General features: G+C 51.7%; 8 protein-coding genes across 8 annotated transcripts; 2 read left to right on the plus strand and 6 right to left on the minus strand.

The window, feature by feature from the left end:
* Positions 1–2,072: 2,072 nt before the first annotated feature.
* On the minus strand, positions 2,073–3,947 carry B0H65DRAFT_434220 (uncharacterized protein; the record flags this gene model as incomplete). The annotated part of the gene is made up of 3 exons (XM_062825117.1): positions 2,073–2,228; positions 2,295–2,693; positions 2,763–3,947. Coding segments are annotated over 3 exons (1,740 nt in total), but the record flags the coding sequence as incomplete, so codon positions are not given.
* A 3,984-nt stretch (positions 3,948–7,931) lies between these two features.
* Positions 7,932–9,936, minus strand: B0H65DRAFT_316694 (uncharacterized protein). Its single transcript, XM_062823373.1, has one exon. It carries the CDS (start codon positions 9,506–9,508, stop codon positions 8,018–8,020), a length of 1,491 nt encoding a protein of 496 aa, XP_062677716.1. The 5' UTR covers positions 9,509–9,936; the 3' UTR covers positions 7,932–8,017.
* Positions 9,937–10,162: 226 nt separating this feature from the next.
* Positions 10,163–10,813, minus strand: B0H65DRAFT_478307 (uncharacterized protein). The gene is made up of 3 exons (XM_062827475.1): positions 10,340–10,813; positions 10,239–10,272; positions 10,163–10,184 (listed from the first exon to the last, which is right to left on the minus strand). The coding sequence occupies exon 1, from the start codon at positions 10,702–10,704 to the stop codon at positions 10,432–10,434; it is 273 nt and encodes a 90-aa protein (XP_062677717.1). The 5' UTR covers positions 10,705–10,813; the 3' UTR covers positions 10,163–10,184; positions 10,239–10,272; positions 10,340–10,431.
* A 768-nt stretch (positions 10,814–11,581) lies between these two features.
* B0H65DRAFT_316718 (uncharacterized protein) lies at positions 11,582–12,443 on the minus strand. Its single transcript, XM_062823374.1, has 2 exons — positions 11,955–12,443; positions 11,582–11,679 (listed from the first exon to the last, which is right to left on the minus strand). The coding sequence occupies exons 1-2, from the start codon at positions 12,317–12,319 to the stop codon at positions 11,673–11,675; spliced, it is 372 nt and encodes a 123-aa protein (XP_062677718.1). The 5' UTR covers positions 12,320–12,443; the 3' UTR covers positions 11,582–11,672.
* Positions 12,444–12,829: 386 nt separating this feature from the next.
* B0H65DRAFT_532952 (uncharacterized protein) lies at positions 12,830–14,260 on the minus strand (the record flags this gene model as incomplete). Its single annotated transcript, XM_062828970.1, has 2 exons — positions 12,830–13,670; positions 13,787–14,260. The coding sequence occupies 2 exons, from the start codon at positions 14,258–14,260 to the stop codon at positions 12,969–12,971; spliced, it is 1,176 nt and encodes a 391-aa protein (XP_062677719.1). The 3' UTR covers positions 12,830–12,968.
* Positions 14,261–14,404: 144 nt separating this feature from the next.
* On the plus strand, positions 14,405–16,022 carry B0H65DRAFT_478315 (uncharacterized protein). The gene is made up of 4 exons (XM_062827476.1): positions 14,405–14,567; positions 14,716–14,861; positions 14,932–15,644; positions 15,923–16,022. Exons 2-4 carry the CDS (start codon positions 14,853–14,855, stop codon positions 15,927–15,929), a joined length of 729 nt encoding a protein of 242 aa, XP_062677720.1. The 5' UTR covers positions 14,405–14,567; positions 14,716–14,852; the 3' UTR covers positions 15,930–16,022.
* A 1,015-nt stretch (positions 16,023–17,037) lies between these two features.
* Positions 17,038–20,660, plus strand: B0H65DRAFT_581983 (DNA repair and recombination protein RAD5B; the record flags this gene model as incomplete). Its single annotated transcript, XM_062830833.1, has 7 exons — positions 17,038–17,575; positions 17,632–17,810; positions 17,864–18,759; positions 18,815–18,898; positions 18,962–19,234; positions 19,293–19,394; positions 19,444–20,660. 7 exons carry the CDS (start codon positions 17,038–17,040, stop codon positions 20,312–20,314), a joined length of 2,943 nt encoding a protein of 980 aa, XP_062677721.1. The 3' UTR covers positions 20,315–20,660.
* On the minus strand, positions 20,661–22,854 carry B0H65DRAFT_316787 (glycosyl hydrolase family 61-domain-containing protein). Its single transcript, XM_062823375.1, has 2 exons — positions 22,306–22,854; positions 20,661–22,247 (listed from the first exon to the last, which is right to left on the minus strand). Exons 1-2 carry the CDS (start codon positions 22,493–22,495, stop codon positions 21,019–21,021), a joined length of 1,419 nt encoding a protein of 472 aa, XP_062677722.1. The 5' UTR covers positions 22,496–22,854; the 3' UTR covers positions 20,661–21,018.
* Positions 22,855–24,048: the final 1,194 nt, after the last annotated feature.

Here is a 24,048-nt window from a genome sequence, read left to right on the forward strand (position 1 = left end):
CTCTTCGGTCCTGGGTGTCGATTTGTCCTGTAAGGGGAAGGTCCATTGCCCTTGTCGTGATACAAAGTTTGGAATATCATATGTCACTCAGCAAGTCTAGTATCATCCAAAGATTTAAGAACTTTCTCCAACTCATGAGAAGTTAACACGGAGATCAGAGGACACTCGGCTGTATCACTAACCATTCGATTAAGATCTTGGAAAAAAACTAGACTAACATGATGTCCGATGTGTACATATTCGGGAATCCATCATGAATTTGTACATAGAAAGGCCACCTTAACCCCCCCGATCTTGACACGAGAGTGAAGACTCGAACATCCACCCTTTACCCCTTCCCTTCCCCCTACCCTCTCGTTAGCCGCCCGTAATGCTCATTCTATCTTTATCCTTTTAGAAGCCTTCCTCTCACGAACCTTCCGGTTGCGTTCCTCCCGCTCTTCAGCAGTTTCATTAGCCCTCTTGTTAGCCATGCTCTCACGAACCTTCCGGTTGCGTTCCTCCCGCTCTTCAGCAGTTTCATTAGCCCTCTTGTTAGCCATACTCTCACAAACCTTCCGGAGACGTTCCTCCCTCTCTTCAGCTGTTTCAGCAGCCATCTTCTCCTTGTTGTAGCTCTTGCCGTATTCCCGGCTTCTTTGGCGTTTGGCCTCTTCTACCTCCTCTTGAGATAGGCCCGCGGTCAACCATTTGGAAACACGTACCCCTTCCCTCCATGCCTCGTGAGTGCATAAACCCTTATATAGCACCGACGAACCGTTCCATTTGTTGTTCGTTAATGTGGCATGAGATGGTACTCTATCCGCATATGCGTGGAGTTCGTACACTAATGCAGTTTCGAGAACCAAGAACAATGCACGAGCAGATAGCATTGAAAGATTTGTTGAAGGGCATGGTGCTGTGATCAAAATCTTCTTGTGTGTGATTTGATAGCCGTTTTGATATGCGAGTGTCGTTAGTGAGGAAAACTTCTCACCATTATCGTAATCTTCGAATCTTCCGTGTGTGCCTGTGGTTTTTGAGGTTCCGGAGCCAATATAGATTAATGGCAGATCCTCATCCTCGCCATCATCATCATCATCAACCTGATGCTTCTCCTCATCCTCGCCATCATCATCATCAACCTGATCCTCATCCTCGCCATCATCATCATTAGCCTGATGCTTCTCCTCGCCATCATCATCATCAACCTGATTCTTCTCCTTCTTAAGGATCAGAAGGTAGACAGAAAATGCGGGTTCATCTTCGTAGGCGAATTCCGGTAATGACTTTAAAGTCGCTATGGTAGGAGGGGTTGGAGACTGAAGGATTGGTTCGAGGCTTTTATCGAAGTTCCAATCTAGCTGGAAGTACGTTTCCCAGAGTGCTTGTGTGGTAGGGAGGTATTGCTTAATCTGCAATGGACGCTTGCGGGCATATTCATAATATGCCTTGTAGGCTTTGCTGATAAACTGTGCTCCGAATGTTGGGTTTTGTGGTGCAATGTCGTCTTCGTCCTTGATCTCTTCGTCTTCACTCTCTTCGTCCTCGCTTTCCTCGTCCTTGATCTCTTCGTCTTCACTCTCTTCGTCCTCGCTTTCCTCGTCCTCGCTCTCCTCATCCTCGCTCTCCTCGTCCTCGCTTTCCTCGTCCTCGCTCTCCTCGTCCTCGCTCTCTCCATCTTCGCTCTCCTCATCTTTTCTGAATTCATCGTCGCTGTCTTCGTAGGATGGTGTGATGGTTGCTGCTGCTGCTGCTGCTGCAATAGCAGCCTTTCCTCTGGTAGTCACCATCGCGTCGGTTGATGGATTGGTAGGGACCCCCGGACAACTATTGAGAGAAGAGGAACACGGTTGATAGATTGGTAGGGACCCCCGGACAACTATTGAGAGAAGAGGAACACGGTTGATAAATTGGTAGGGACCCCCGGACAACTATTGAGAGAAGAGGAACAAAATCAGAGAGAACATCCAGTAGCAGTAGCAGAGTTTTCCATCCTTCCTAAGGAAGGAACATTGGTGTTCATTCCTTCCCAAGGGAGGCAGTAGCAGCAGAGATTCCACGACCAACACATCCCATTATCCAGCACATATTTAGCCACCAAGACCCAAAAGACCACCGTTCTTCTTCTTGCCGGCTCCTGTCAAACTCTTGGTAACGGAACCAAGACCGAGACCCTCAAGGACGCGGTTGAGACCAAGTGTTCCCAAGAGGCCATCAACGAGACCACCAAGACCAAGGCCGCCCAGCTGCAAACCTCTGTTAGCACCATTCGCCAGAGCAAGGAAATGACGGGTAGAGATATGAAGACCTACCAATCTACCAACGAGGTTGAGAACACCACTCAGGAGCAAGCCAACAGCAGCCAGGATCTGGAAGAGTGGCTCGTTGAGAAGACCCCAGAGAGGGTTGAGCTCCTTCTTCGCATGAGGCATGTCTTCGAGCTTCTTCTTGGCGTTTTCGATGCACTGAGTAACGTCACCAGTGAGGTCCTTGAGGACTTCGGCCAAGTGGTACTCCTCGGGCGAGGCCTCGCGCGAGGCAGTCTTGTGCTTAGCGTTGGCTGCGATGCGGCCATCAGGGTCGAGACCCTTGATGATGCCCTTGGCCTCGGTGAGGATGCGACCACCCTCCTCGATCAAGGGCTTAACCTCCCTGACGAGCGCCTCTTCGTCACGCTCATCCTCGGGAGTGCGTTCGGCCTTGTCGATTTTCTGTTGTTGAAGAGTAGTTAGTCAGTGACTGCTAGGTAAGTGGTTAGAAAGCAAATGGAACAAACTCACCTCGGTGATCATCTTGCAGAGAGGACGAATCTTGTCGAGACACTGCTCGATGCAGACACTCATCTGGAGGGCCAGCTTCTTGTCCTTCTCGGCAGTCTCCCTCTTCTCCTTTTCCTCGGGCGACTCCTCGGCTCTGATGTCCTCGAGGAGGGTGCAGTGGCCGATGACAGTGCCCTTGTAGTCGACAACGTCTCCGTCGTCGTCAATCTCCTTACCAGAGCAAGCTTGCGGGTCGCCAGAGGTCAACTTGCCGATGATGTTGCCGTCTTCGTCGACAACGTTGCCCTCGCGGTTGACCTTGCGACCAGACATGGGGTTCTTCTTCCTCTCAACCTCCTCGGGCGTCCAGCGCTCAGCATGGCCGAGGACGTTGCCGTTCTTGTCGAGGACATCACCATCGTCATCGACAGGACGACCAAAGAGCACCTTAGGGTCGCCATTGACGAGACGGCCGACGATATCACCACCAGGAGTGACGATGGTTCCATCCTTGGCAACGGTGCAGCCCTCAAGCTCAGAGAAGGGACCCTCCTTCATGCCCTCGCGCTCGCCTTCGGGGACAAGCTCGGCCTTGCCGAGAATATCACCACTCTCACTGAGGATGTTGCCGTTCTTATCGCACATGCGACCAACCATCCTCTTCACATTACCCTCCACCACACGACCATAAATGACTCCCGAGCCATCAACCACGTTGCCCGCCTTGTTGACCCTCTTCCCAGCCAAAATGCTCTTATCCACCTCGGGCTCGGGCTCAGGCTCCTCCTCGGGCTCCGGCTCCCAGCGCTCCGCGCGTCCAATTACATTACCGGCCTTATCCATAATATCGCCATCCGCATCGACGCTCTTGCCTCTCAACATCTTCAAATCGCCCTCGATAACTTTACCAACCCACTCCCCATTGCTGACCACCATCCCGTTTCCATCCACCACGGCATCGGGGAAGCTCTCAAAGGGCGCCGGCTCCTTCAGCATGTCCTCCCGCTCGCTATCGGAAATTGGTTCGGCCTTGCCAATCACTTTCCCGTTGTCGGACCAGATATCTCCGTTCTCGTCGACCCTCTTGCCGACGAGGTACTTCAGGATACCTGACACGACGCGCCCAAGGATCTTGCCATCGGAATCGATGACGTTGCCGCCCTTGTTGACTTTGCCGTTCTTGAGCACCGAGAAGTCGAGCTCCTCAGCGACGGTGACGGACTCGCCCGTGGGGGCACCCTCACCGGTTTGGACGGTTTCGCCGGTTTGGGTTGGCGCGGTGGCGGTGCGGGTGCCGTAGTCGTAGGTGGTGGTTCCCGTGCCGGTGTACTGGTCCGTGCCGGAGATTTCGTCCGATGGATGGGACGGCTGGGTTGGCGCGGTGGCGGTGCGGGAGCCGTAGTCGTAGGTGGTGGTTCCCGTTCCGGTGCCAGTTTGCGTGGCCGTCTGCTCGGTTCCGGTCGCGGAGCCGGAGTCCTCGCCCGTGTACGTGGTCGGCGCCTCTTGGGACTTGTTTTGCGACTCGTCGAAGGTAACGGAGCGAGCGTATTGCTGCTCGCCGGAAACTCCGCCGCTGGGGTGGGAAGTTCCGGTCTGCGAAGTGCCGGTCTGCTGCGCTTGAGAGTCGGGAGCGGTAGCGGTGTACTCGCTGGGAGCAGTCTTGGTCTCGGTGGCGGTACCCTCCTCCCCCTCTTCTTGGACGGTGTACTGATGAGAACCGGAAATCTCATCGCTGGGGTGCGAAGCCTTTTCCTGCAACTGTGACTGCGCCTCGGAAGTGCCAGTCTTGCCCGACTTCTTGGTTGCGCCAGTCATGGTGCTTCCGGCCGTCAGACCGTCCTTGGCCGACTGGAGGAAGGACTCGCGCGCTTCTTCCGTGGGCTGGTCCTCCGAGGCCTTGTCAAGTGCCTCCTTGGCTTGCTCGGTGAGCAACGAAGTCTTGCCGCTGGTTTCAGACTCGTTGACAGTAGAGCGCTCCTCAGCCTTGCCCTCCCCAGTCTCAGTAGGGGGGATGGCGGAAGCAACCTCATCTTGGCCCTCAGCAGTCTGAGTCTGAGCTTTCGACTCCGTCTCCTCAGTCTCATCATCACCGACATCAAAATCCGCCGGCTCCCTTGACTGAGCCTCCAGCTCCGTATTCGCATCATCACCTTCCCTTTCCACCTTCTCAAAATCATCACTGGAAGGCTTCTCATCTCCCTCCTTGTCCTTCATCTGGATCTCCCCCGACTCCTCTTCAATCCCCTCGAGGTGCTGGTCATCGCCCCGCTTTTCATGGGTATATTCACCACCCTCAGCGGACGATTCGGCCTCATGGGAGTAGGACCCTTCATCGCCGGCCTGGGCGGAGCGAGGAGCAGAAGGGTCAGCTTGAGAGGTGGTGTCGGCTGTTTTGGCGCCCTTGGGCTGCTGAGCGCCGGGAGGGAGTGTTTTCTTGGCGATGTCGCTCATGTTGTATAGTTGTGGTATGTTGAGTGTTGTGGGGGTGGGGGGGGGGATAAAATTAGGTTGTGACCATGCGGGTTATAAGGTATGTCTTATGAAGTGCAATAGTGGTTGCAACTATTGATATTGTAATGGGTAAGGTAACGTTTGTTGTTGATCAAGTGTTTGTGAAGCTATTCTAAGATTCAGATATCCCAAACAACGGAACTACGAGTCGGTATTTGAACCCTTTATGCTTCTCTTCTCGTCCCTTACTTCCTGCGTCAGTATGTGATGCGTTCAATCGAAAAGCTGGGTTTGCGATATTCTGGACGTCATTGCGGTTTAACGAGTTACGTCACGGAACAGTCTTTTGGGTTTCGAAGTGTTTGTTGAGTCAGGTTCCTAGTCCTTTCCCCTCTTGTTCCTTCCCTACCTCACACTACACAGTACCTCCCCGGTTTACATTCAGGTAAAGGCAGGCACTATCCCTCCACACGCATTCACTTTTGTGAGCCACTCGGGAGCGTCGCAGGATATGTGAACGCCACTTCCAACATCCAAGTGCCCATCAAGTGTCAAGTGCCGTGGAAGGTGGTGTTGGTGGTGGACGAAACACCCAATGAGATAACTCCAATGGCTGTGATGTAGGTACGGCATCGCTCGCGAAAGGCTCAAAGCTCAGGCAACAATTGCAAGCCAAGGAAGGACATGGATGGCTCGAGCGAGCAAGAAAAGCATCATCAGAGAAGCATCATTCATGGCGTGGTTGGAAAGAACGATAGTCAGGTGGATAGGAAGTTGCCTCCTTCCTTCGAAAGCAAGGCTGGTCTCGGCAACGGTGGTCGTTCCTGCCTATCGACCTTCTACGAAAGGAAACTGAAGGCATAAGGGCAAGGGTAAGACCGTATGAAACGCGAGAACGTAACTTCTTTTGCTGTGGGGTGTGTCCAGATCGGACGAGGAAGGCGAGATGATCACTGGACTGCACTGGAGGGATCGTTTTTCTTCCGAGATGTCGATGAAGTTTGTACTTGGACAGTGTTGTAAGGAAAGAACCACCGAAGCGGCCTCGCATGACAGGACATGGTCTAACCGCGCCGCGGCGTACATGGAATGACTTCATCGGCTACCTCTAGGTATGTTTTGTCCAACCTATCTTCGCAATTGATCCTTACTCTACCTTCATGAAGCCGACGAAACGGATTTGTCCCTTTGTGTTTTCATTCATGGCATTTTCCTCATTCCCCCCTTCTTCAATATCAATGAGAGATGATCGAGATGGCTAAACAGATAGAAAGAAAAAGGCCATGACGGACGGGATGACGGTGGGGAGCCACAATGCAACATGCACCTCCCGCATATACACCTAGATACCGGTACTTGGGGAAATGCCCGGGATGAACCATGTCGTTGAGGATATCAGCGGCTTGTGGGTTAGAGAGTTCATGGAAAACCATCCTAGGACTCTCATTGGATCATTTCATGAATAACGGGTTGAACTGCTGCCGCCGAGTATCGTCGAGTTACGGCTATACACCATCATCATCATCACTTCCCTAGACGGCAGGTCAGTTTCCTCGAGGCCGGTTTCACATAAAGTGTGGCTTGGGAGCTCTTCTATCATTGTGGCAAAGTTGAAGCTTGTTTATACTAGCTCTAGCTCTGTCAAGCTGCGGCGTAACGGCGATTATCCCGTCGTTGCCGTTGAACAGGTTGAGACAACACTAGCAAGCTGAAGGTGAAGTGAGGTGGTAACCTTAATTTCGGAGAATTAGTGTTAGTGGTTTTGATATCTCCACGCCCTCCACGTTTTCTTTAGTCCTGCCAAGGTTCCAGTCCCACGTTTTCTTCTTTCTTCCGTCCGTATTTTCAGGTACTTTATCCTGTTTACGTTTAGCTCCCGCTTTTCTTCGCCCCCGTCACCATCCATCGTCTTTCTGACGGTCTTACCCACTAGTGTAGACTAACATCGCGAGGCGCGGGATGTTACACAAATAGAAGTCATGTCCGTTGGTCCACCCCGAAACTCTTTGAACCCCAAAGCCCTTTCGCAAGGCTCGTAAGAAGATCGACATATTATCGTACCATCGTACCATTCCCCAGTTATAAGATGACATCATAACTTGTTTCATCATGGTAATGCCAACAAAAGGTGAGGTGGGTGGAGGTGACATGACGTTAAGCTACCTGCCTCTACGCTAGAGATACCCGTGGTAACCTAACCGCGTGTACCTCTATGCTGCCATGGTACGTTGAATGTTTCTAGTTCTCTTCCAGAAAACCGGATTTCTCCAGGGTCGTCCAGTTGGCCGAACGGGGTATGGGGTGTGTGGGTTGTGGTTGGTGGGAAAAGGTGGCTTACGGAGGGGGGAGGGCGAGACTTCTTCAAAAACTTGGTCTCGCTTCCCTTCTTTTCTTGCTCCAGGCTTTTTGCCCTACACGATCTGATCTTGAATTCCATGTCTTGGCTTTTTTACCGGTCTCACGAGGGTCCAACTTTCGAACGGAGTTTCCCTCGCGCTCTCACCGTGGCAGAGCGGGCGCTTTCTCTCTTTCTGGAAGGAGATCTGGTGATGCTGGAAGGGGAATGTCCGTCGTCGTTTCCCTGGTCCCACTTGTAAATACTATTTTTACGTGTTTTTTCTTCCCCCGTTTTCTGAAGGTTAGGACGGACTGACAATACTGTATCTATGCGTACTGGTACTGGTAATGAACTGGTCCCTTTTTTTCCTGTCCGGAATTTACATCTTCTTTCCTGGCACAAATATTACTTTCCATCTTTGAAACTCCCAAAACGCCTGCTCCGAGTTTCCCTTCCATGCTCAAAATACGTTCTTTCAATGCTTGGCTCAAGAAAACGAAATATTCGGCTTCAACTGCTGCCCATTCCCAAACACAGTGGGAATCCGAATCGTCAACTGAATCCCCTCCGTCGTGGACTTGACATCCAGAAAGATATCCGACGGGCTCTCTCCCGGATTCTCCTTTCTCCACGCAGCTGCGTTTGCCCTCCTCTCTTCTTCCGTTCTTCTTGGCGGTCTTGATTGTTCCCGCTGTGGCTCCTCCCCAGGAGCCTCCTCCTCATCCTCCTCAGCCTTCTCATACTGCGGCGCAGGTATCCCCCCATCCTCCTCTCTCTCTTTCCCCTTCCCTTTCTGTCTCTGTTTCTCGTTTTTCTCTTCCTTCTCCTGCCTTTCCCTATGCATAGGATTATTCTTATCCAAAAACTTGCCCACCACATTCCCCTGCGCATCCAAAATATTCCCTTCATGATCCACCATCAACGCCGCCTTGTTACGGCTCATCACCTCCGCCAGACTCATCATCGGCTGTTTTGGTGCTCCCTCGGGAGAAGCAGCCTTCTTCCCAACCTCAACATCAGCCACATACCCCAACAACTCCCCCTCATCCCCCAAGATATCCCCTTGGTTGTTGGACACCTGCCTCCCCACAATCGAAGGCAGATCGCCTCCGGCGTGCGCGAGGATTGTGCCCGTTTGGGGGTCGATGATGTCCCCGTATTCGTCGACGGTTTTGCCTTTGAGGTACGAGCCGATGAAGGGAGGGAGTTGGGGGCGCGAGGAGGGAGAGACGGAGATGCCGCCCTTTTCGCAGTTGCTGGGGGAAGAGATCTTGGGGATGCTCCCTATTGGACCGATTTTGCCTATGGGTGAGACGTAGGCTGGGTCTCCGGGTAGAGTCTTCTTTCTTGGTGGTTTTGGTGGTGGAGGTGGTGGTCTTTCTGGTGAGTTGTTGTTGTTCATGTTTGGTGTTTGTGGTGATTGCGGTGGTCGCGGTCGTGAGTAATTTGGCGGTGGTGATTGCGGCGCATCTGTGATATCTTCAATCTCGACATCGCTTCCACTTCCGCTGTCGTGTCGCGCTTCTTCGGCTTCCTCGTCGTCTTCTTCATCCACGTAGTCGATCATTCCATCCCGTGTCGACCGTTCATCGCTGGCGAAGCCGCCGCGGGAAGTAGCTGTAGAAGGTCTGGGACGACCAGCATGGGAAGCCGCCCCGTCCCTGCTCTGTCGAGCGGAGGAGGGAGCGGCTTGCTGACCGCCACCGGTGGTGCTGTCGCGATCCGACGAAGATGAGAATTTCGAGGTCATGCTACGGTGTAGCTGACTTAGGAGCTTGTTTTTCCTGGACCAAACCAGCTTGCTTAGGAGACGTTTTCCGAGCTGGACGAGGTATCTACAAAGCGGGCTGCCGCACAGGCGAACCTCCACCAGGACCAAGCCGTGGGCCAAGGCAGTGTAGACGCTATGCACAACTATTTCGCTAGCGGCTGTGCGTGGTTTGTAGTTGTATGGGTAGTGGTATCTCAGTAGTAACATTAACAGCAGCAGACGGAGCAGCCAGCGGTTCGAGTTACACCACTGTCAGCCACGCCCAAGCCCACGCCCAAGCCCACGCCCGCGCCCAAGACGTGGTAAGGTAATGATAAGGTGGCTTCGAATTTGGAGAAAGAGGGGTAAAAGACTGCGGGCTGGTGAAGCAGCGAAAATCCTGGTTGGGATTCCTCGAGGGCCGAGACTCCAGGGGCAAGGTTCCGTCGATGGTGCGTCGTGGTGGTGGTGGTGAGGGGTGAGGCACAGCAATGTTGGAGTACTGTCCGGTACGTGCGTACGCGTCTGTCCTGTCCGTGTCCGTTGATGTGTCGTCGTCTGCTGAGCTGTACTAATTCGAAAGTCGGCTGCGAGAAGCGGTTCTGACTGAATGAGCGTACGATAATTCTTGGACATAATGGAGGGAATATGGTACGATGGTTGCGCTTAACGAAGACGCGCTGCCTTGCTTGACCAAGATCATGACATCACACTAAACCTGGCTGTCCTGTCACTGTGGTTGTCAGCGGAGTGGTTGGTGTGGAACTGTGGACATCTTGGCTGCTTCCACTTGGTGAGAATTCGGCCGGCCAGTGAGATGCGAATTGTTAGTGTTTGATGAGGTGCTGGTCAGAATGTGTGCCTTCTTTCATGATTATGCGAGGATTGGTGCTCGAAAGAGATGCTATTTCGGTATCTAATTAGAAGCAAGTTATCTTAGGTACTTTGCAGTTCGTACATTTCAACCACTGCGCTATAGGTTTTGTGAATCTCTTTGTACTACAGTCAGCAGCTAAACAAATATCAACGCGATGCCCGGAAGGTGGTGTTGTGGCCCACCTTAGCGAGCAGCAAGAAACAGGTTTCTATCGCTTCCATGCTCCTGCCTGAAACGCCTTAGTGGGAAGCTGGAAATCAAGGCCACGAGGGTTTCAGTTCGGGAAACAAATGCTCAAGGATACGGGAAACCAGATCAGATCCCACGATGTAGCGCCCAGGGTTTGCGGAAAGAAGAAATCATCGTCCAATTTCCATGACAAAGGGAAAGTAAAATGGAGGTGAGAAGTCGATGGGTAACTGCAGCAGTTGGAATGTCGATGCGGGCCCTTGCTGGCCCTTGGTTGGGTGTAAGTGTTAGTGCAGTGATGTCTTGGCGCACCTTCGGCCCGGGTTAGGTGACACAGCAGCGTTAACATCCCTCCCATGTCGCGGGTGCTGGCATGGGAGGCTCAAAGATCTGTCGCCCTGGTTTGTGATCGTAAAGAATTGAGAGGCTCGTGTTGAACAATGGTTATTGTCTTTGACGTGATCGGGCGTCAAGTGCATGTCTCGTTCGGCGCCCAGGATGTGGGAGGATTATCGTGATGGATAAACGTTCCCGGGTCGCTTAACAAAAGCACTAACAGCCATGATAGCGGTCGGCGGAATGTGTTCAAAACTCCAGCAGTTTATAGGCATTAGGTATAGCGCTGTAATGAAAAAAGATATACAGGCCTCAAAGAAACGAAACCTGAACCAAAGAATGCCGTTGAACTCCTTTGACAATGTGTGAGAAGAACCCGAGAACTTCCTTCTCTCTCCCGTCCTTCCCTTTCATAAACTCATCATGACCATGTCCCAATCCTAATCCCAATCCCAATCCCAATTCCAATCCAATCCGACAAACTCCACCCATTCCTAATCAAAAGAAGCCTTTTCCGCTGCCGCCTGTTCAAGCGGGGAACGGCAGGGTAATGAACCGGGGGAAACTAGTTGCTTCAGTTCCTAAGGAATTAGCCCCAATGTTTCAGCGACCTTTTCTTCTTTTTTCTTGCTTCTTGACTGCGGAAGGTGATGATGGAAGTTGTGCCATGCATGGAATCGAAACTCGCTCGCTCGCTGGTTTGCTTGCTCGCCAAAAACGAAACAACGCCCCGCTTGCTGAACATTCCCAGTCCTTCTCCTTCTATCCAGCGCCATAATCGTACAACAACAACAACAACAGACAGGGTGGTCTCCGGATTTTGGTTCTGCGCGTGAACCAGTTCTCTGTCTTCTTCTTCGGCGGGGTTGAGGCGCCTCTTTCAAGACATGAACTCAAGTTTCTCTACATCGACCTTTAGCCCAAGGTAAGAAACAGTGGGGTTGGACGGTTTCATGGATAGGTAAGGTAGGTAGGTAGAGTGTGTGACGATCAAAGACTGATAAGAATCCCCTGGCGTTGGTCATTTGGTAATAGCAGATGGAGGGAAAAGTTTCATCGCACGCAACAAAAGCAACATGCTTTAACCAAACTCTCATTGCTATCATCCAAAATGACAACCAAAGCCAAGGGGAGTTCTTTCTGTGCAGGTCAAAAGCCAAATGGGAGGGGGAGGAGGGGGGTAAGGGGGGGGGGGGTAAGGTACGTTGAAGTTGTCAAGAAGCAGAATTGCAGAAGCACAGAAAAGAGCAGAACGAAAAATCAAACACTTACAAGAGAGCCAACTCCAAATCACCATGAATCTTCGCCTTAAGCGTAATCTCAATATCGAGATTAAGATCCAGCCTCAGCCTCAAGGTATCGGACTTCCCACCACCACCTCCACCTTGTTGCTGGTTCTGGACAGCACTGCCAGTGATGCCGCCCAGCGCGCCGGTCACGCCTTGGGTGACGCCGCCGACCGTGTTGCCGACATTGTCGAGGGCCAGCGAGTCGAGAGGGCCTTGCTGCTTGCCGCGCTTGCGCCGGGGAGGGGGGGCGTAGTCCTCGGACTCGGACTCGGATTCGTAGGTTTGCGCTTGCTTCTTTTGCTGGCGCTTGGACTTTTTGGTGGTGTCGGAGCCGCTTTGGGTGGACATTTTGGGCGGTTGTTTGGTGTTGATGTGTTTAAGATTCGAGAAAAGTATGGAATCGGTCGGTGTCAGGGACTGATAGTCAAAAAATCATGGACTGTCTTGTTCAGAACATCTTGAGAACTGAAAAAGGAGCAAGTCTTAAAAGAAAGTATCTCGAGGTGGAGGTCCAAAGGGTGGTGACCAAAACAGGGCTCGCGAGAACCAAAGCTCCAGCAATGAAGTCATTGGGGTCCCTTTGCCCGGTGTGAGGCTACCTCCTTTGGTGGTGAGGACATTGGGACACCCATTCCCGTCACTCATGCGTACGCTATGCAAGTCCCTTGAAAGTTACCTTACGGGACTGCATGTATCGTGCGCCAATCTTTCCCATCATCTGTGCTGTAAGGTCGGCTGTTGGATGCCGAGGTGCCTCGTACAGCCATCTTCCCTGGAATCCAGTTTTCCGTTTCTTGCTATCAGGTTTGCATAAATGGGACAAGGCTGGACCAAGCCACCCTATTCGTCGGAAAACCCGTATTACTATTAGCATTGATGACACTTTCAGGGCCCTATTATTACCGCTACCCTTAACTCATGATATCCCGATCTTTATGCAGTGAGCCCACCATCTCATCATATCACACATCTCTACATGATCCGTACCACCGCGTTTTTAGCCATTTGCGCCCTTGACGTATCGGCTTTCCATTCCCAACTGCATTCGACGACGCAGCAGGATCGGGACCCATTTCACAGACTTCTGTACTTGCTGCAGAGCAGGAGCTTCCCCACCGTCCTGCTTGTCCTCCGTTTTCTCGTCATTCTTCTTCCCCTCATTCTCTCCACCTCTGATTTTCTGGCCCTCGACCTTTCCAGCTTCCTGTTTAGGTTCCCTTTCCGATGTCTTGGTGGGTTTTCTGGGTTCCTCCGTTTCACTCTCGCTGAACTCAGGGTCGTCTTCCTCTTCTGATTCTTCCTCATCCTCATCCTCCTCCGAATATTCGTCTGAATAGTCTTCATCTCCAACATAACTACCGCCTGAGCCCCTGATCTTCCTATCTTTGTCCCAGTAAACGCACCACCTCTGTGTTTCCTCGTCTTGAACAGCAACAAACTGTAAGGTATCCCCTTCGAGCGTCAGCCACGTCTCGTCGTTGCTCCAATACCAAGGACCAATGGTATGCCCAATGGTGGCTTGACGACCGCCGTGTCGAACCATGCCTGTTTCTTTATCGCAATAAATCCAGTTTAGCATGGGCGGATCGTCTGCTATCGTGCTCACCATGCCCAGATGCTTCTCTTCAGAGGGATATGTGAAGTAGTACCCCATAAACTTGTGGCCAGGCATGGGATAGTCGGGATGGTCGATCCATAACTGTCAAGAGGTGTAAGCCGAGGGTATCTGGTGGGGATACGTAATGGGGGGTTGATGTCATTCTTCTCCATCCGGAGTCTGGATGACAGTTGACAGGTAACGGGAACTAAACTTACTCTTCCATCCCTCAACACACAAAAACACTCCTCTGGTGGTCCTCCATCCAGGGAGATTGAGGCTGTTAAGTGGAACTTGGCCTTCTCTTTAGCTGCGTTGTTGGCTTTTTTCTGCGCGCTCAAGGCTTCGCAGACGCCTATTGTCGTGGGAATTCCCGCAATGACTAGAAGGCCGATAACCATATCTCGTTGCTTCCGTAGCTGGGGTTTCCTGGTTGAGTTGTGAACAGCGAGTGTCTCTTTGGGCCTTGGAACAAAAAGCGAGGTACACCTGGTGGTTGTGACAGCGGTTCGCTTGGTTGAGTGTTTGGGTAGGTAACTAGGTGTTCCCTTCTTAGAGACACCGTCATATACTCCGATGTCCCAGTTATCGTGCCTCCGTTTCTCTCTCTCTTGAAACGGTCTCTGTGCCTGGTGATGCGTCCCTGATTGTGGTTGTATTCGCACCCCCTCCCCCTGTCGCCACGATGTCATCTTATGCAGGTAACGTTCGTGATCCTACCCGCCAAAAGCTTGATCTCCAACTAGGATCCGCTCTTGAAGTCTGATCGACGTCATAGCTCGCTTATCCCCGCGACGGAATTTGGTGACGACTCCCTCTGCTGTGCAAGGCTTCATCAGACACTGCAGGTGGGTGTGTGATTTATGCGAAAGAACGGAAGTGTTCATTATGCTCCGTTTTTCTGGACGGTATTACAGCCTCTTGTGAGCTTGGAGAGCCACCCAGCATTCTTAGGTCTTGGGAAACGGCTCCCCATGTCGTCACTCTGGGAGAATTGGGGTAGGTCAGCTTCGTAGTGCAGTGGGATGGGTGGATGGATGAGCTACTTGCGTCGGGCCAGGAAGCGCGCAAGCAAGTGGTCACGGTCTCATGGTGGAAGATGTGCCCTGTCTTTTAAACCTGCATTAACCTTTTCTGTGTTGTTTAGTCTCCTGTCCTAGCTACACTCTAGGAATTCGTTCGCACAATCAAACATATCTCTTTCCTTTCCATCCTGTCTTTGTGACACCCCTCTCATAGCAACTTTGCACAGGAGATACACAATACTCATAACCAGTGAACAAGATGGATCCTGTGAGTGCATTCCCGGTGTGAAACGGGGGCGATGAGTGAATGGTCGAGGCTGGCAACTAACATCGCCTAGACACCGAACAACAATGACCAGGTCCCCAAGTCGGATGCTGCGGAGAAGAAGGATGAGAATACCGAGGAAACCCAGAATGAAACAACGGGACCCAATTCAGTGATCAGCGACGTCAACAAGAACGACAAGGACGATCATGAGAACCAGAGCGACAATGACAATGAGGAGGATGATAACGAAGATGGAGACAACCAGAATCAAGTAAACAACGAAGAGAAGGATGATGATGATGACGAAGACGACGACGACGACGACGACAACTCAGAGAACGATTCCGAAGCAGAGGAAGACGAAGAGAAAGCAGACGGCAGCGCTACAAAGCACGCCGCCGCCGTCGAAGAGTCTCCCTCAGAATCTCAGCCCTCCACACCCAAGGACGAGGAAGCTCCGCAGCCCAAGTTCATGCGCGACGAAAAGAAGAAGAAGAAAAGCCGCAACCAGGAGGTCGCCGAGAAGCCTCGCCGCCGCCGTCGCCCCCGCTTCGCCGACGAAGAAGATTCCGAGGAAGAGCCAATGTCGTACCGCCAGAGACAAGCGTTGCAACAACGCCAGCAAAACCAGATGATGTTGATGCAGCAGCAACAGCAGATGCAGCAAGGCGGCGGTGGTGGTGACGGAGGCAAGAACCCGCTCAAGTTGAGGTTGGACTTGAACCTCGAGATTGAGATTGAGTTGAAGGCGCACATCCACGGTGATTTGACGCTTGCTTTGCTGTATGTGGATTTCCATTTCTTCCCCTCTCGTTCTTTTTTCCGGTATTCCCTCCTTCCAGTTGTGTGGCTTGGGCTTCGTGCCCTAGTCGACGTTCCTTCCCTCTTTCTGGTTCATGAAACTTCTGCACCGCCCCTTCCTTCTTTCCCCTTGCCAAACCGAATCTAGCGAGCGAGCGAGCGTCTGGCTTTCTTGGAGTTCCAGCGCAGTGTCTTTTGCTCGTTCAGATGGACAGAAGCTCCTAACCATATCCTCAAACAAACGACGATTCTCGATGAAGACAATGACCCAACACTTTCACACCTGCGAGAGGGTCAAATGGAGGCTAACCATTGCGCTTTTGTTTCAACGAAACAGTGACGGTTAAGGAAAGACTTTGCCATTCATTTGCTTTTCTCATTTTTTGTTGGACGGCGTTCGGAGCGCATCTCGATGCGTATATGACGGGTATGTTGGTCTTGATATGGGTCGTTCTTTGACAGGGCGGCGTGCGTTCTCGATTTTGTTGTGATAAGCAGCGCTTGGAAGGCTGCTCACTGTATCAGGAGCTTTTAATGGAGACATAGATGCTGGAAGTTCTCTGGTTATTTGTACACTTTCATGATGAAGGATGATTGTACGTTTAGGAGTTGGTAGCGTCTGAAATGCTTCTTTCTTCTCTTCTGGAGACATTCGTAATGTTCAGGACAAACGGGATACCATCGATTTATACCTCGAAAGGAACATGCTACTTGTACCCTCATGACTGCCTTCGGGCCCTTGCATATTTATCGTGTTCGTCAACCTTGTGGTTGATTGCTTGCTTTGTTTGATCTTGATCGCAAACAACACGCAGTCATATCCAATGGATTGTCGAGTATTTGGTAGCAATTCCTTCCTCTGACTTGTGTATGAGCCCAATGGCGTGATACGCACTATATCTGAAGTGACACCATCTTTAACCTTCCGAATATCTCCTTGACAAGTCAGTTTCGTTTCAATACCTCACGAGTTTGCCCTTGTCAACAACTGGAGGCATTGTTCAACCAGTTGACAGTGACGTCATGGCCCAGTCCGTCCCAGTCTCTTATCTTATCATTCCTACCTTGACGACGGGACCCAAGCCATTGGATGCATCACGTGAGTTCGCATAACGGCGACCGGGATTCCGCGTTCGTTCTCCAACCATTGTGGAGAAATCCATCCGCCGTCTCGGTGTTTCGAACCCGTGTAGGTAGGGTTGATCGCTCTTTCCAAGTCATCTCCCACCGCAGTATCTGCATTTTCGGAAAATAGAAGGAGAGGTTGAATTCATTCATCTGTGTCTGGGTCTTTCTTCCACAAACCACAACTTTCTAGTACCTTCAAAGGCATTTCAAGCGGCTTCGACGTGTATCCCGCCAAAGTCGAGCAACAATGCCAAAGCGACCCTACACTTCTGACGTCGGAACTGTCGATTCCGATCGCCGAGATGAAGCACGTCGACGTCGATTGAACGTTCATAGCTCGTCCTCGGGGTCCTCTCAACCGCAGTCTCGTTCGCGAGGCTCTTCCACACCGTACGTCCCACGATCTACTAGCACCAATGGCCCCTCTTCGTCGAGCCAAACTAGTTCCGGACGACGGCAACTACCTTGGCAAACGACACCAGGCACTCAGAGTTCCCAGAGCAGATCCAAGACTCAGAGAAGGCCAAGCACCCAGAGCAGACCGAGTACCCAGAGGACAACAAGCACTCACACAACACGTAGCAGTCAAAGCACCCAACCAACTTTGAGCAGCCACGCAATTTCGAGCTCGCAGCATCGTCCTCCGGAGCATGTGCAGGCCATCCATGACACCCTGAACTGGCTCAGCACCCAGCCCGATATACTCGAGTCGGACGATGAACCCGAGGTCATTGACCTCACCCAGGCCGATCCTGGCCCTGTCCTCGAATTCTACGGGCACTTCGGTCCGTATATATCTTGCTTCCTGCTGCTGCTCACTCCCCACGCTAACACAAGACAGACGGCAAGATTGTTGGTGTGCGATACTACAACGGCGTAGCTTCTCCCGGTGAAGTGGTAGTCTGCAAGAGAGAGCCTCAGAACCAGTACGACCCCAATGCCATTCGTGTGGACAACGTTTTAGGCAGACAGATTGGTCATATCCCGAAGACCGTTGCAGCTAAGCTAGCCCCTTACATTGTGTGTAATCCCCTTGTATCACTTCGGTCATTTCTTTCTCTAACCCAACCCAGCACAAGGGCGACCTTGTAATTGAGGGCATGCTTACTGGAGAGAAGGGGGCTTTCGACTGCCCCGTTCGACTCTACTTCTACGGCACGAGCGCGTCACTTCAACGAGCCAACCTTGAGGAACGGCTGAAGAAGGACAAGCTTGTTACAGCCACCCAACTCAAACAAACACGCAAGGCAAATGAGGAGCAGAGAAAGAGACAGACACTCGAACTCAGGGGCAATGGAACTCATGGTTTCCCCAGCCAAACCCAAGAGCCGGAGCCTCGAATTACAATGGAGCAATTGGCTAAAATGAGCGAAATCACCAATTTCCGCTCCGGCGGCGATATGATTAAGTCACTCGCCATGAGTGAGGAGGACCTGGCCAACCTTCCAATGGCTTCCCAGCCAGAGAAGCTGCGCGCGCAGTTGCTTCCATATCAGCTTCAGGGCCTTGCTTGGATGATCTCCAAGGAGAATCCCAAAATGCCTGCAAAGGGGTCTACCGACTCTGTACAGCTTTGGCAGCATGCCGCTGACGGCCGGTACTACAACATGGCAACGGGCTTCTACAACAAGTCTCCTCTCGAGTTAATGTCAGGCGCCATATGTGCCGACGATATGGGCCTCGGAAAGACTATTCAGATCATCAGTCTCATCATGACCGAAGGCCTGGGTACCGGCCCTACCCTCATCGTTGCCCCCGTTGGTGTGATGAGCAACTGGAAGCAGCAGATCAGACGCCATGTCCACGAGGAACATCAACCAAAGATCGTCATGTATCATGGAAGCAAACGCAAAGAATTTGCCAAAACGCTCCAGGACCACGATGTGGTGATTACTAGCTACGGAACCTTGTCCGATGACGCTCTAGTAAAGACTCGCTGGAGAAGGGTAGTCCTTGATGAAGGACACAGGTGGGTCAATGCATGATCTGGTACTCTACGTACAATGCTAACAAAACTGACACAGCATTCGTAACGCCAAAGCCCAAGTAGCTCAGAATGCTTGCAAATTGGAGGCCAAGTCCAGATGGGTACTCACAGGAACTCCAATGTAAGTTGAATAATGAACGATTTGGAAACTCTACGTGCAGTGCTAACAAAACTTCCCGCATAGCATCAACAGTGTCGAGGACCTTCATTCCCTGGTCAAGTTTCTCCGCATAACAGGCGGAATTGAACAGCCAGAAATCTTCAACACTGTTCTTACCAGGCCGCTTGCCAACGGGGAGCTCAAGGGAGAAGCTCTGTTGAGAGGTTTAATGAGGGATCTCTGCATTCGCAGAAAGAAGGACATGAAGTTTGTTGATCTGAAGCTTCCAGAGAAGACCGAGCAAACTATCCGTATCGCCTTCTGGCCTGACGAGCAGAAGAAGTATGATGCTTTGCTGTAAGTTCTCCCACATTTTTTTATCTTCATATTGCCAGCGAGCTAACAAACGAAACAGGTCCGAAGCACAGGGAGTTCTTGAAGACTACCGGAGGCAGTCCAAGCGTTCACAGGGACAATTTCAGGGAGTTCTCGAGAGGCTTCTACGTCTTCGACAAACGTAGGTGTTCCAGTGTGTTAAGTCCAGTAACGATGTTAACCAGTTCTAGTTGCAACCATTGGGTTCTCTGCAAGAAACGCATCACAGAGGTTCTCGAATTTCTCGCAGATAAAGATGTGGTTGATCTCACCGACGAAAACAAAGCCATTCTGCAACAGGCACTTCAGCTCTACATCGAGAGTCAAGAAGAGTGTCCTATTTGCATTGATCCATTGAACAACCCGGTGATCACACATTGCAAGCACGTCTTCTGTCGAGACTGTATCGACAAGGTCATTGAGGTTCAACAAAAGTGCCCCATGTGCCGCGCTCCCCTCTCGGAAGACAAGCTTCTTGAACCAGCGCCCGAGCACTCGGCCACCCAGGACGAAGAGGAACTTGAATCCGAGACCAAGAGCTCCAAGACCGAAGCTGTGCTGGCGCTCGTCAAAGGCGCCCTTGAGAAGGAAGGAAGCAAAGTCATCATCTTCTCCCAGTGGACCTCCTTCCTAACCATTATCCAACATCAGCTGGACGAGGCTGGGTACACCTACACCCGTATTGATGGCAGCATGAACACAGCTCAGCGCGACGCCGCCATCCGTGCCTTGGACTATGATCCTAACACGCGCATCCTGCTGGCCAGCTTGGGCGTCTGCAGCGTGGGCTTGAACCTGGTTTCAGCAAACACCGTCATCCTCGCTGATAGCTGGTGGGCGCCCGCCATCGAGGATCAAGCTGTTGATCGTGTCCATCGTCTTGGTCAGACCAAGGAGACGAATGTCTATAGACTTGTGATGGAGAATACGATCGAAGAACGTGTTCTGGATATTCAGAAGGAGAAGAGAGAGCTGGTTGGCAAGGCTTTCCAGGAGAAGCAGGATGGTAAGAAGAAGGTCAAGGAGACGAGGATGGCTGATATTATGAAGCTGCTTTCTTAGTATCTGGAATATGGACGGTAGAGTATAGTGAGGGAAGATTTATGATGGCTAGGTGGATAGAAGAGTAGCCGGTGCTCGTTTTGTGTGTTGTGATTGTATGGATGTTTGTTGTGTTAGATCTTATGCATCGCGGTACTGGAGATTAACGTGTTAGGTTGGGGTGGACTACAACTTCTCATAGTTACTAGCATATGGAAGGAAAGAGGCGGGTAATGTGTGGTCATTCTTGAAGCATCGGCAGTTACTACGATACTTCATCTAGGAGGTTGTTAGAAACAACATTGTAGGTTCATGCACCAAGATATCGGAAAAGACAGATTAGAGAAACGATTTTCATTGTATCAACAATAAGATGCCCAAATGGGCAGCATTGAATCATTCATGCCGTTTTTAACATTTCCTTCTACCCAGACGTTTTTGTTCCATCTATCCAGTATCCAGAAAAAATTGAACATGCAATGCTAGAGATAGTTGGGAGTCAAGTACCCCAACCACATCTGTTTCTCAATGTCATTCAGCAAACACGACCAAAGAAGTAAAAGGAGGTGTCCCCCACCCACAATGCAGAAGATAGAAGAAGCGAAGAAAGAATATGTCATGTCATAAAGGACAGTAAAGAAGCGAAGATTTTTGCTTGCCGCCAAGCCACCATATCGACAATATCATCAAAGTATCCATCCCAGCCACCAGAAATGGCTAACTGCTTAGAAATCCGCCCGCTTATGTCTGTTAATATGCATCCTCCTCTTCTGCTTCTTGTCACCCCTGCCGCACCTGATAGTATGAGAAACAGTCTCAGTGGGAGCAGCAGCAACGGGAGCAATGGTAGCGGTGTTAAAGACGGTGGTAGAGGGAGGGGGGATGTTGACATTGTTGTTGTTGTTGTTGTTGTTGTTGTTGTTGTTGTTGTTGTTGTTGTTGTTGTTGTTGTCAGCTGGTTTGACGACGTTGTTGTTGGTGTCCTTGCTGGTGTCGACAGGGCTGTCCACCAAATCCGCCCCCTTCATCACCCCGGGTACCTGGACGCTCGTGTCCTTAACAGTCACATCCCCCCACACCTTGCCCTTGTTCGGCGGACCGGTGAACTGCTTCGCATTGCAAGAATCCGCAAGCGGCTGGCACTTCTCATTCTGCCAGACCTGGCATCCCTTGATGCCGGAGGGCGGAGCAGAATCGAAGCACGCCTTGTTCTGGGCCCAGCAGTTGTCCGCGGAAGCCCAGCACCCGTCTTCGGTCGTGTAGGAAGGGACTTCGAAGCCGCACCAGTTGGCGTTCTTGAGGATGCAGTTGTCGGGGACGGCGCCGGGGAACTTGGTGGGTGTGGTGAGGGCTGCCTTTGCGTTGGTGCCGGAAGAGGAAGAGGTGGGGATGAAGGGCTTGGGGCCGGGAATCACGTAGGGAAGAAGACCCTTCATGTCGTACATGTTGAAGTTGAGACCCTTGTCGGAGGGGTGGACGTGGCCGGGGATGGCGACTTCCTTGTCGGAGGGGATGGAGAGTTTGCCGGAGGAGGAACCCTGGAGATAGACCTGGGCGCAGTTGACGTAGAATTGCGGCTCGCAGTACCAGTTGCCGTCGGCCTTGGTGGTGACGTTTTGCATGGCGATCACCTCGGTGCGAAGCAGGTAGGCGCCCGTGGGCATGCCCGAGGGCAAGCTGATGCTGAGGAGACCGTTGGTGTCGATGACCTTCTGCACCGCCCACTTCTTGGTGGACTCGTCGTACCCGTCGTGCCAGATCTTGAACCAGCCGGAGCCGCCGGGCTTTTGGTCAAAGTCCGAGACGGACTTGGCGTAGACGGATATGGGACCCTGGTGCGACTCGTCGATGAAGCCGGGCTTGCTGCCGTCGGCGTAGGTGCGGAATTCGAAGGTCATCTTGGAGCCGGCGGTGGCGGGGATGGTGTAGCTGACCTTTTTGAGGCCGTCTCTGCCTGTTTGATGTGTGAGTGTCTTTGAGCGGTTATGAGTGGGAAGGGATCCAAGACTTACCACAGATCATGTCATTGCTGTTCATGTCAATAATGGGGAAGTTGGCGATGCTGCCATTGAAGGGCATACGGACGCCGGTACCATCTCCTTGGTCCTTATCGTTGACAAAAACAGTTGTGAGGACAGTGTGGGCAGAAGCCAACGGGGCAAGGACAGTCGCCAGACCGGCGAGGACAGTGGTGGAACGCATGATGGATAATATGCTTTGAAAGTGTCGATGTGTGGCCAGCCACAAAAAGTCAAGCCGAAGGTTTCGAGGAAAAGTCAAGTGACTTTTCTGTCGTATATGTGTGTCGAAGGAAGGAATGGACAAGCAATGTCCAATAAAGCCGTATCGAATGGATCACCAGTTTATTTTTTAACGTGGTGTTTCTGAAATAGGTGAATGAAGGAAGGTAGGGAGAGAAAAGACCGGATCACAGACCTCTAGTCTGTTTCTGCAAAAGCTGAGGCTCCAAAGGAAGGAAGGGGGAAAAGACAACACCAAGCTCTGGCGGTTAAAGGAAGAGTTAAGTAACAGGAAGAAGATCGAGAGAAAAGAAGGGAACACAAAAGGGATATATACAGAATGAGAAAACCCACACAACAGGAACAAAGCAATGAAGGATAGGTCAGGGATGTAGAATACCGAGTGCTACCCGACCTTCCACTGCACTGTACCTGGCAGTCCTACCCTAAAACCTACCCCTACCCGTCTAGCGCCCTTGGGCGGCGGCTGACCCCCTCGTCGACTGGTAGGGTTCAGTTGGTGGTTTAAGGCAAGACAAGCTTGTCCTCGACAAGGTAAGGTACCCTTGGACAGTCCTTGAATAATCATTGAGACCTTGACCAACCAGGCCCTCGAGACTCTCAGAACAAGAAGCAAACGCCCGCTCCTCGGGCAAAAAGAAGATATGAGGAAGGAGACACAAACGCCGGAGCTTTGCAAGCAAGTCCTCAGACCCGGACACAATGCCGCAAGAAACAGGGCCTTAGAAACTGACTGTTTCGACTTGTCCTGCCATCAAGTCGGCAGACTGCCATGGACTGCAGTGTACCTGACCTTTGGTGCTGTGCTCACTGTAGAATATGGGGAATAGGGGATATGATAGGCATGTAGGGGGCAATATGGTTATCCGGGTGTCAGCGTTTCGGTTGTGACGATGTGATATGTCCAACTGATCAACTGATCGAGGGAGTCTGAACTGTGAATGGAATCCATCTTTGCCATAGTCTCATAGAAGCCCGACGAGTCAATTCTCCTGACCTGACCTATCATCTCCCCTCCCCCGCGTCTAGAGGATACTCTACGCTTGCAGTAGTGAGGTCGGTCGGTCGGTTAAAACAGCTTCGTGATTGCGTCCGAAAGGAGGAGCGAGACCTGTTTACCACTAGTCTCACGACACGGCATGAGAATAGAAGCAAGGCAGTTGGTTCCTCCCCTCTCCTGTCCGTTCATCCATCTGCAGTCATCTTTTTCTGCTTCTGCCCCTGGCTTAACTGGTGCCGTGATGCCGTGACATATGTCATGTCACCACATCTCCAGTGGTCCAGCGGTCCAGCGAGCCAAATCGGGGAACTTGGCGACGGGATGCCACCCGACGACACAGTCAGCAGTATTGTAGTACGACGACTGGATGTGAAAGCTAAATTCGAGTCTTTCCTCGTTCTGAAGCGAAAACGAAGAAAGAGGGGAAAACTGATGTGAGGTGAGAAGCGGAAGGGGAATGGAAGCAGAAGCCAAGATCGCCAGGGGAAGAAGAA

This window comes from Neurospora tetraspora (genome assembly GCF_033439725.1).
Source record: "Neurospora tetraspora strain CBS 560.94 chromosome Unknown B0H65scaffold_8, whole genome shotgun sequence".
Taxonomy (NCBI): Eukaryota; Fungi; Ascomycota; class Sordariomycetes; order Sordariales; family Sordariaceae; genus Neurospora; species Neurospora tetraspora.

Coding starts and splice junctions, on each gene's coding strand:
- B0H65DRAFT_316694 (XM_062823373.1), bottom strand. CDS start 9,508: ATGTTACTACTGAGATACCACTACCCATACAACTACAAACCACGCACA.
- B0H65DRAFT_478307 (XM_062827475.1), bottom strand. CDS start 10,704: ATGGGAGGGATGTTAACGCTGCTGTGTCACCTAACCCGGGCCGAAGGT.
- B0H65DRAFT_316718 (XM_062823374.1), bottom strand. CDS start 12,319: ATGTCCACCCAAAGCGGCTCCGACACCACCAAAAAGTCCAAGCGCCAG.
- B0H65DRAFT_316787 (XM_062823375.1), bottom strand. CDS start 22,495: ATGCGTTCCACCACTGTCCTCGCCGGTCTGGCGACTGTCCTTGCCCCG. Junction 22,248..22,305: donor CAGCAATGACATGATCTGTG/GTAAGTCTTGGA, acceptor CACATCAAACAG/GCAGAGACGGCCTCAAAAAG.